This window comes from Ixodes scapularis, unplaced genomic scaffold, assembly GCF_016920785.2.
Source record: "Ixodes scapularis isolate PalLabHiFi unplaced genomic scaffold, ASM1692078v2 PGA_scaffold4__175_contigs__length_147842914, whole genome shotgun sequence".
NCBI lineage: Eukaryota > Metazoa > Arthropoda > Arachnida > Ixodida > Ixodidae > Ixodes > Ixodes scapularis.
Genome location: NW_024609879.1, coordinates 91,338,449 through 91,349,620, shown reverse-complemented (window position 1 = coordinate 91,349,620; position 11,172 = coordinate 91,338,449). Strand labels below are relative to the sequence as shown.

At 47.9% G+C, this 11,172-nt stretch overlaps 2 protein-coding genes across 2 annotated transcripts in view; one reads left to right on the top strand and one right to left on the bottom strand.

Moving 5' to 3' along the window:
• Positions 1 to 3,698: 3,698 nt before the first annotated feature.
• On the bottom strand, positions 3,699 to 5,193 carry LOC120836345 (protein GUCD1). Its single transcript, XM_040223560.2, has one exon. It carries the CDS (start codon positions 5,058 to 5,060, stop codon positions 4,365 to 4,367), a length of 696 nt encoding a protein of 231 aa, XP_040079494.1. The 5' UTR covers positions 5,061 to 5,193; the 3' UTR covers positions 3,699 to 4,364.
• Positions 5,194 to 5,996: 803 nt separating this feature from the next.
• The window catches only part of LOC120850874 (AT-rich interactive domain-containing protein 2), a 96,140-nt gene continuing 90,964 nt past the window's right edge, over positions 5,997 to 11,172 (top strand). The window contains exons 1-3 of the mRNA XM_040223559.3: positions 5,997 to 6,376; positions 6,526 to 6,619; positions 7,184 to 7,281. Coding sequence (XP_040079493.1) covers positions 6,288 to 6,376; positions 6,526 to 6,619; positions 7,184 to 7,281 — 281 coding nt within the window. The 5' untranslated portion in view covers positions 5,997 to 6,287. The remainder of the gene's footprint in view (positions 6,377 to 6,525; positions 6,620 to 7,183; positions 7,282 to 11,172) is intronic.

The following is an 11,172-nucleotide window of genomic DNA, read 5'->3' as shown; positions in this document are numbered from 1 at the left end:
GCCCTTGTCTTTACTGCAGACATTTGTGAGATGGAGTAGAGAGGCCGAGATTGAACGCTTCTATTGCACGCTTTAAATGCCGTTTGCAATATTGTGACGTCGCGATCTCCTGATTGGTCGACGCTGTGTCACAAATTTAGTTTACGCTCTAAGCGCGGGGGGAATATTCGGCGCTGGCGGCGGCCTTTGCTCCGCCTATTGGCCAAACTCTCCCAATACACGGCTCTGGTCGCGATTAGGAGGTAGCACCATCTATAAATATGAACGCCAAACACACCCCGCTATTGGACCCCTGTCATCTGCGTTGCTGCCCGCCGTAGACCCTGGCAGGTTTCTCGTCCTTATTTTTTCCAGAAAGAGAACTACGATTTGTAATAATTTTACAAGAGAGAGAGAAAACAAAAAAAACTGTGAAATACACTTTTGACGAAAAGTTTAGATTGCTACGTGCAGGTGCCGATTTCTACGGTCTATTTTATATATATCTATATATATGTATATATACAGGGTGATTCAAGGAGACGCCAAGCTCTTTAAATCGACCGAAAAATTTGGTTTCTTAACCTATCGCGCTACGACTTTGTGCAGCGTTGCCCACAGATGGTGCATTTTTTTGTGAAATTTGCAAAGAGCGAACTTACCTGAGGAAAAAGTAAAGAAATAAAAAGGCTTAGCTCTATGGAAACGCAGCGACGCCACCGGTCTTCAAACAACGCGGTGCCGTTTCGCACGGAAGCCAAAGGATGGCGTAACGAACGCCGCCAACGCGCCAACGAACGAGCATACGGCGCCGAGAGCCGGCGTCTTTAGCAGACAATCTTTTCGACTCAAAAGCGGCGCGCGTTCCGCAGGCGGCGACAGTCCCAGAAACAAAAACAGGCGCGGTAACAAGGAACTGCAGTTCCTTGTCTGCTAGAAACGCCGGCTCTCGGCGTCGTATGCTCGTTCTTTGGCGGCAGTTGGCGTCGCGACCGCTTGCGCCATCTCTTGTCTCCCGTGCGAAACGGTGCCGTGTTGTTCGCACGAGAGGTGCAGAATTAGATACGAAAACATTTATTGATTTATCGACAATTTGCAGCCCCTGCTTCAGGCAGTGGCTGCAAATTGTCGATAAATTAATAATTCTATGCATATCTAATTCTACACCTCTTGTGCATTACAAAATTGTGTACCATTAGAGCAATAGAGAACAAACGTTGCTCGCTGATACACTTAAATAAAATCGGCCGGTCTTATTTAAAAGTTTCGACTTAAAATATTGCAACCACTCGGGTACATGAGATGCACTCCTCACTTGCTGTCCACTCGAGTGATAGCTTTGGCAGTGCTTGTTCTCAGGCTGTCCTAAATAAGAGACAAACTTATTAGGGAGTTTTAGTAGATATTGTTCCGATACCTCTTATAACCATACCCGATATTCCACCAATGCCTTTGTGCATAACTCATATAGTTACCAGGTACCGTCATCGGAGGTATTGGATCTATCTACTAAATCTCACTACCGTAAACAGCCTTATTTTCACATGCTCAATATTTTTAAAATTTTGTGAACTGCAAATTTGAAAAATATTTTACAAAAGCAGAAGAGTGTGTTATGTATTCATAACTATGGGGTGATATATTCACACAATGACTTTTTGGCAATATTTCTGAAGTCACAAAATCTAGGACCTGAGGAAAATTGGGCAATTTTCCGGTATAGACGCTTTGCACACGCGCCAGATTACAGCCGCCATTGCCGACCTTCCCTTGTCTTATCAAGGTAAAGAGCCACTGAAACGGGCGTTGGCGAGCCTCCACAAAGGCCAATGCTGAGGAGCAGGACGCAATGAAATCTAAAACGGCAATGACCTGGTCTGCAACGGTAATTATGAAGTGAAGGAAACGGAATAGGAGGAACCAGACACTGAAGGTCAGTTATGGCGGCGCCCATGCACATCTACTGCAAAGCGTCTATACTGTTTGAAACAAGTCAGCTCTGGAGCCGCCTGAGACCTGATTCACACAAGAGCTTTAAAAACAAAATTACCCCCCCCCCCCCAAAAAAAAAAAAAAAAAAAAAAAAAATTAGTTATGCAGAGGGAATTTATCATTAGTCAAAGACAAGACTTGTCAGAGAGGTGGCAACGATAATGTCCTTTCTTTCCTCTTAACCACATTGAGAACAATAACATCACTGTTTCATGTCCTAGAGGACTTGTCACACAACATAACATCAAATATCTGCTTATGAAGCCCCTGTAAACAGTGGCATGGCCTTCCAGGGCAACGAACTTTGGCCTGCCTATGAAAGGCCAATAGGGAATAATCACCACAACCTGAAAATTTTCATCTAGACAGTAAATGTTGTTTTGCCTCGTCCCGTATCTCGTTTTCCCAAAACTTGGGTCCACACATTGCATATTTTCCAGAGTAAATGTTAGCTACATTATTCTCCTGTTCTACTCAAAGAGCTCCTTTTTTTCCCCTCTTGGCTAGGCTGCAAGAACTCGTCCTGTGAAAGAAGTCAATAGATAATTGAAGTCTGGTTCACACACTTGCATTTGAGTGTAATTAACTGCATTACAACCGCTTACAAGAGAGCACACTGGTGCCATTTATCCAGTAGCCCTGGAACATTTCTGACCTGCTATGTCCAATTTATTTATGCATCAGTTTTTTGCCTTGGGCTGGATATAATTCTGACAATATTATTAGTAGTCATTTCTCATAGATAGTGCATAGATTTCATCTCTCAAATACAGCAATTCGTTCCAGTCTATACCACTGTGTAAAATACGTGAGGACACACGGCACGGCGAATGCTCGACCAGAAGAAGTCCCATCGGCGTGCGCAAGAGTAAAGGGAGTATTTAGCAATGTGCATTCCGCACCATCAAGATTGCCAGTCTTAGCAGACTACTAAAGGGATACTACAACGAAATTTCGGCGCTCATATTTTGGTCTTTGTGTGTTCAGAAGAGCCGTATCACATCGAACATACCAATATCTTGTTAAAAAAGTTTCGAAAAGGAATTTTAAAACGAATTAAACTATTAGCAAAGAGCACCTGGTGGATGTCGCTAACGCCTCGTTTGTAATGCTCGTCTAGGAACCTTGACAGCTAGTGACGGAGGTTGTCTCGCCTCCGGCCAGGACGAAAGAAGTGGGGAAGGAGGAACTCCCCTCCTCCCGAGAATGCCTTTTGTGTGTCGCAGAAGTCGCTATTGTCCCCCTACAAGATTACAGAAGATTAACCCGTCACTCAAAATTCGTACAAAAGCAGCCGCTTCGGTGGCTTGAACGACTAGGCCATCCTCTCGATGTCAGCCTTGCCATAGCTTTGCTTGTCCCAAGACGACCTACGTCACGATTGCGTTGGATGTCACGTGGTCTCCGCTGGGCCTTCTCCGAGCGCTTGCCAGAGTCGGCTGCTTATAACGAAAAGCTCAAAATACAAACGTGCGATTGTCTTTTACGGATATTATGGATTATATTCAACCTATTTTTGAACACAACGGGAATATTTAAAATTTCGTTGAAGTATCCCTTTAATGTGAGCTCGCTCTGAATATGTGCTCTAAACATCCCCTCAAATTCGGCATTCAGTGAATACCCCCCCCCTCCCCCTCCATAGCCTCAGCCTACAGGGTCTCCGCCATCCAAACAACAAAACTGGAAAAAAACACAAAAAAAAACAAGCCTTTTTTTTTTTTTAATGTAACCTAGACATGCAATCTTTCCGTTCGGAGCCTCTGCTGAGGCTTTGACAGACGGCTTGACATTGCACCGAAGATCTCCCTGCTTCAATGCGTTCATAAAACTAATTGCCGCCGTTAGGCACGAAATTAGGACCAGTGATGAAGCAGTGTCTAAGCAACCTGCGTAGCGCAAGTGCCAAGTTCTACACAACGTGGCACACCCAAAAAACGCCAGTGCATTGTCTTGTCGTAAGCGGTGGCAATGCGGTCAACCACACTTAAAAACAAATATGTGAACCAGGCTACTTCAGTTCCACGAGAATAGAGACTCGAGGACGTCCAACCAAGTGATAGAGAGCCTGAATTACAGATTTTCCAACTGCTCCAGAGGAGGTGACGAAAGCTTTGGTCATCTGCAAACGTCTTTGCCTGCTTTCCTCGTCGCCACGCGAAAACAAACCACATGCGCACTTGGTGCAAACTTCGGCAGCAAACGCTTCCCATGGTTAGGGATGGACCCTCTCTCCAATGTAGGCTCTCTATCAAAGGGTAGAACAAATGGCTTATGCACTACCGCCATCTCTCGAATAACACGAAAAACTGGATCAAAGACAGCAACAATTGCACGATCACCAATCGCCGCTCCACCGGAGCGAAACGATTTTTGGCCGGCACGCAACTACCTTACTGCTCTGCGCGACTGCTACGCACAAAGATGACGTCCTCGTCCGTTCCGAAACGCTTCCGCGCTTTCTCGAAGGCGTCGAATGGCACACTGCACAGCCGTTCGCTCTTGGACGGGTTTCGATAGAGCAGTTTCTTCTCGCTCATCCTGTAACCGCAGAGCACCACGTAGTGTCCCTGGAAAGGAAAACACTTGCCCAGCATGCCGGACACCTTGGCGACGATGCGGTTGCTGGCCTGGCACGCGTCGCAGTACAGGAGTCCCTGGTCAACCAGCACGATTATCGGACTGCCGCGAGACAAGTGTTCCAAGATGTCGAGGAGGGTCACCGACCTGCGCTCGACGATTACGCCGCGCGAGGACGCCTCCCTGAAGCGGTCTTCGACGCGCTGGTGGTCTCTTAGCAGCGAGAGCTTGTAGTAGAGCTCGTTCTTGTATTTGGGGTTGACGCCCAGCGTGACCGTCGTGTAGACGTGGTCGATGCCGTACCGCCGGAGCAGGTAGCACAGGTCTATGGTCCAAGTGCTCGCGCCGAAGCCTTCTTCCTGCGATATGCGGTCCCGGTTGGCGAGGAAGTCTCGACGTTCTCGGTCGGTCGCCAAGAGCATGGCCACGCAAGAGACGCCACAGTCCCATGATAGCTTTTGCTCCACATGTCGGAGCGGGATGATCACGGAGCTCCGCCGGGATTCCATCTAGCGCCGTTTGGATAGATTCCCCATCGCTGAACGCCGCCGACAAAACACAGCAAGCACAGGTGTGGCACAGCCGGGCACAGCTATCAGCAACGCAACCAACCTCCACGACAAAGCTGACAAAGAACAAAAGCGAAACAAAAAGGTTAATATAAACCTCTCTTCATAGATGGCAGCAGCAGCATCATAAGGTCGAATAACTATCATCATCATCATCATCGACAAATTTAACAACTTTAGTAGCTTTTAGATATTTATTTTACGCCTCCACCAAAGTACTACCTTTGCACAAAACGCAAGCGTTTATTGTCTGCATCACGCGAGAGAACTCGTTTCAGCTGCACAAATGTATAAATCAATATATTCTTCGTTTGTTAATAGTAGCCACCCGATGTCGCTACCCGTACAGCAAGCTGGAGTGTTGGTTTCGGATTCGAGACGGACTACCGCACGTTGCACGCTATAGAAAAATACTAATATCGATCACGGCGCAGTCTCGTTTTTAAAATGGATTGTATCGGCCGCAAACAAAGTGACGTGAAACAATAAAAGCGAATTGTTCGGCATGTTTAATTTGGGGTCGATTTTATTGTTTGATATCGCCGTTCGCATCGCATTTTCTCGTGTCGCTAAACCCCGTACGAGTTGCTGCCGCTCGGGCGTGCCGCTGGCTGGTCACGATTGATTTTTCGCCAGCCGCGACGCGTCTTGAGCCGCGGCACAAGAACGTAAAAAGTCGCCGCAGACGTCCCCGCAAAACAATCGCGGACTTTCGAAGGCCCAAATTCTGCAATAAATCGGGCACCGCGTTGAAACACGGGATGCCCGCTGCCTGCAGACGGCATTGCAGCGGCGGCCATCTTGGAGCCAACTAGACAATAGGGGAAGGGGGGGAGAACTCACGGCGGCGAGGGGAGCGGAGGGCAACGTAATGACATCGATAGCTTTTTTCCAGCGTTTCCTAACCTTGTGACGTTTTCGAGCTCCGGTGTGCTGTGTTGATAGTGGTTCCTCGATGCGCGCCGCTTGGGATATGTGCCGCGAGGAACCCAGGATGTGAACCGAACGCCGTGCACGGCAGCGGCGACGACCGAACAGGCCCCTGTGCAAACAGCCGCTGGGCCAGCGGGGCTTGGCGCGGCTGGGACTAGGCTTAGCTGCGATCTGGGCCAGCGCTGCCCCTACCGTGACCGATGATCGTCAGGTGAACCCGGGCCCCGCGAAAGCATGGAGAGGCTGCACAAGGAGCCCGGCGGGTACACCAAGGACTCGTCCTCCTTCACGCTGGAGCTGCAGAAGTTCCACGAGTCGCGCGGGTGAGTTGTTTCGAGTGCGCCCCTGCGCCGCGCTCTCTCAGCCATTGTGGCCGCCTCTTCCGAGGTCCGAGCTGCTCGCTCGCGAAGCGTTTGTTTTGCCGGTTTGGGCCCGGGAAGAAGTGTGACGAGCTCGTGCGGTGTTCCCGCAGGAGTCCATTCAAGCACGCGCCACGGATAAACGGCCGAGAAGTGGACTTGTTCGCGCTCTACAACGCCGTGACGGGGCTCGGCGGTTGGCAGAAGGTGAGAGCGGAGGGGTCTTTTCCTACGGGCGTTCGTTTGAATTTACCTCCAAAAATTCGCGGTCACCCAGGTTTGGGACCGGTTGCTCGGCCCCCTTTGCACGTCCTCGGCGTGCGGGGCCTTTTTTTCTTTTCTCGGGGTTCGTTCGCGATGTTTTGGGGGTCTTGGAAAAATTCGACTGCCGTCGAAGGATGTTCGGTCGGGTTGGTGTGGGGGGGTGGAGGGGGGGAATCGCTGGGTCGTCGGCGGTACTTCGGTGCCCGGGGGAGGGTCATTCGACACCTGGTCCGTCGTGCGGTCGCTCGCGCCCGATCGTCGGCGTCGTTGACACACCGCGGGCGGGGGTTCTGGCCCCGAATTAAGCTCGTTTGCGAGAAACAAAGGCGGTCCAGTGAGCTAGGACTAACGTGGATGGTGTTCAACCTCCCGCATCGTTGAAATCTGCTGCGTCGCAAGTCGCTGGCAGACAACTTTGGATGGAGACGGGCGCTTTCTGGGGGATCGAGTGGTTTTGTTTGTTTGTTTTGTCCACGAGCCTGAAAAAAATCTTTGTCTGCGTGTTAGGTGAACGATCTGCTCAAGTGGGATTACATCTTGGACAAGCTCAACTTTCCCAGAGCTTGTGTCAACGCGTCGCTGGCCCTCAGACAAGTCTACGTTCGGTGAGTCTTGAGACGTTGCTTTTTTTTTTTCTGGCAGTTCAGTTCAGGTTGGAGCTGGGGAAGGTTGCCATACTACACACCTGAATACAATTTTTTTTAAAGCAAAATAAGCAATATAATGATATAAGATATTGCCTATGTTCTTTTTTTTTTTCTTTGGTTATCGGGTAAAAAAAAAGAAGGCCACAACGTGAGCGCGCGCAAAAACGTGCTCATAAAAGAAAAAACAAGTCAAGAATACGAAAAGCACGTGTTACGTCGTTCCATTCAAACTCGCGAAAATTGACGGCCAGCTGGTTGGAGCGTTGCTGGCTTTGGTGTGATTTTCATTTCTTTTGTAACATTTTTTTTTCTTTTTTACTTTTGTTGTAGCTTTTTTGCAAGATGATAGTGTGTAAGGGACCGCAGCGCTTTGGGGTCCGTTCGCTGAATAGCCTGGTACTCTTGCTAGCAAAGCTGTCTAGTTCGATTGCATCGGAGAAATGCTTTCTTCCTGCTTTGATATCAATCGTGCAGGGCCACAGGTGGCCGTACGACGTCTGACAGGGCAAGTATTACTGGGAATGAGAATACAGCACAAACAAACGATGGACCAGTAGAGGAGTATACACACAGACAAGGCACTGGCTTTCTCGTTCCGAGATGCATCAGAATGTATTCTCGTTCCGATTCATCACCAACTCGCCCAGATTTTTACGCTTCTATTACAGGGACGTCTTTTTAGCTCCCCTCTTTTGCTGCACAAGCCCACTGATTCTTGTGGTGTCTCTACTGTGCATGGGTGCTCAAAGCTTGCCAGACATGATTTCATTGTCGAAGGTGAAAAGATCGTGCTTGGTACAGTTCAAGTTGGCAGTCTTCTTATTTTCGTGAATGTTAGTGACCGTTTCCTTGGTAACCAGTTCCTTGCCTTTAAGTCGTGCTCCGCAGTTAGCTAATGACAAGTTTTTGTGCGACTCCCTCCACATCGTGTGTTAAATTGGTCTCCGAGTGGTCCATGGGGGGGATGGTAAGACATACAAGGTACCTTTTCTATAGGAGGAACAACCTGAAGGGAGTAGGGGTACAATTCATATCAGCCGATTTCTCCCCTCAAAGTCTGGGCAAGGGTTATGAGGTCCTTTGAGTTTGGATTGGTAAGCGAAATTCTCCTGGCCGGAGTGGACTATTGGAATGCTAGCTACTGTTCCAAGGTGTTTTTGTTGCTTGTTGCTCAAGATTGTAGCTTATAATGAGTTTTGGGTGCGAGCTATATTTCTCAAGAATTCTGTATGGCTTTGCCACAAGCCTCAGCACATACGTGTGGCTTTAAAGGTTGGTTTCCTTGCGCGGGCACTTGTGGAAATGTAAACCTCAGCAAAGCCACCATCTTATGCTTGTGACAATGCTGCACCCCGCTAGTGAGATGGAATATTGTTGAGTCAGGGTCAATCGGGGATGGAAGAACTTTGGCTTTGTTTTCCTTCAATAACAACAGGATGTAGGAAGCCTGGAGAGTCTGCCACAGGTGTGGGGGCTTTCCTTATAGAAGTTTTCATTGAAAATTTCTCCTGCAGGGTCCAACCAACAGGTTCAGTCATGCCTTTTAAGCATTCAGATAGATGGATGGAATAATGCTAGTGGCTGTACCCTTCATTTTAAACAGTAGCTTTTGCCACCTAGTCTAATATATTTTCTGCCCCCCTCCCCTCTTAAAATGTAATCCCAAGCTTTGTTCCCTGTCACCCCATATAACCATTAACTTTATGTGCTATTTCACACTTGCCTAGATCTTTTCCGTGGATCCCCTAACCTCGTTTTTTGTTGTTGTAATGCCCTTATCATTTGTTCTCGTCTCCAAACCCCAGCGCTTGGGTCAAATTTGTTGTTCGGAGCTAAGGGCCCAGCCATCGGTCCTTCTGTCACCATGACGATCTTAGCCTGACCGTGAATTTAGTCTCGGCTTGTAGATCTTTAAAGGCTGCGTGCAAAAGTCAATGTTTCCCGATGGCATTCGCTAGAAGAAACATGCAAATGGACCTCTTTCATGGGACACTTCCTTCCCATCTCGACTTGAGTGAGCCTCCTGCTGCTGGGGTATTGCAGTGTGTAGGACATCTGATGGCTGTTTGCCGTATTGTTGGGACCTGTGCTAGGCTCACTGACCATTAAACTCCATTTCACCTTTAGTGCGAGCATAGCCGAAACCAGAACGAGCTTCAAGCGATTGCGTGGTGCAAGCATCGTTCAGGGCAACATTCTTGGAGCTTCAGCTTTGCTTGTACATCAAATGAAACAAGCTTTAGTGAAATTTCGAGCATAACTGGGAACAATGTTCGATATGGTTGTTAACCGAGGGTGGCATTGCTGTCTGTGTTGTGGCTTGCACCTAGAAGGTAGTGCATTGCCTTTGCCGTTCTGTTTGACATAAGCTGGGAACTGAATGGTGGGAAGCAAGCTTGCGTAAGGGCTTCTTTTGAAAGTTGCCGAAATAGGTTTGCATGGGCGATTGTGTAAAAACGAAGAACGAAATTGCTCACCGACTTTCTAGACACAAAAAAAAGCACATGCATGAGTTGGTTTGTGGATTCTTGTCGGGCATCTGCGGCTAGTTTCCGAGGCAGTGGCTTCTCTAGACGTGATCACGTCGAGGGCTTTCCCGCTTAGTGTTGCATTAATCAAGTGTTGCGTGCATTTCCTCTTGGGAAATGGGTTTGGACGTTTTTGAAAAGATTCAGTCTCCTCTTCAGTCGAGCAGATTACAGACTCCTGTGCTTGTTTTTGTTGAATTTCAGTATAAGAAACCACATTGTTGTTGTGCCATTAGACCTTGAATAACTCCTGTTGGGTGTTGGGCCTATAAGTACCGGCCTCAAGACATATTGCACGTGGCAGAAACAGTGGTCCTTTCTCGTTGGACAGGGCAGTTGCATACTGTCGGTGTCTGCTTATTCGACACAGAAACACATAGATCTCATGTTTATATTATATTCCTACTGTGCATCAGCAAGCATTTTATCAATAGCATTAGGAGCGAGCATTGCTTGTTTCACTTACCTTTCATGCAACTTACCACTTATGTCCTTCACCAAAAGTTTGTCTTTGCAGTTAGTGTGAGACATCGGGGTGTGACAAAATAAACTGGCGATGTATTTAGACTACCAGCTTTTAAGGTGACTGCTGTCTTCAGCACTGTGGGCACAAAGGATAGCACAAAAGTGGAATGTTTTTGTGGATCTAAGGATGATTTACCAGTGTTTGGTGCAACACTCTTGCACCAAGCAGCAGTGTTGCCCCCGTGGCATGCTGCTTGACGAGCGCAGTAAAAATGTCCAAATCAGTCGGGAAATGGCGTCTGCCAAGTTGTGGTTCGTTGGAACATTTTGCTCACAAATACAAGGTGAGGTGCGAGCACGGCACAACACATTCCCAGCAACACCACTGTTTTTGAAGGGCATAGCAGAAGAATGCAAAGATTCTTGCCAAATGCTACCCACCCAGTCTGAGTGAAGCCCATCCCAACCAAGGATTAGGAATTCTTAAGTAAACTTGCCCATTGCTGCTAGTAACACATGACACCAGCTATTACAGATTGATTACCCGATAACCCGTCCATAATGGAATCTGCTTTGTGCGATTTTCTTTGGTCCTGGTCGGTGCTTGTCATGCTTCATGTTGTGAGTTCGTTGATTCAGTTTAATGCAAAGGTACCGTGCCAGTCTGAACATTTTATACGGGTTGAGGCAGTGGGCTTTGCCATTGGCCCTTACATGACGAATTTGAGTGCGCCGGTAAGCTACAGGGGTAAAAGGAAGGCGACAAAAAAGACTGAGATGGATGTTTTATAAAAAAATAATGGGTACATTATGGAGAGCAACTAATACCAGTAACTGCAGTGGATGGAGCTCACTC

Excerpts from the sequence above, each read along its gene's own strand:
- LOC120836345 (XM_040223560.2), bottom strand. The coding sequence starts at position 5,060 with ATGGAATCCCGGCGGAGCTCCGTGATCATCCCGCTCCGACATGTGGAG.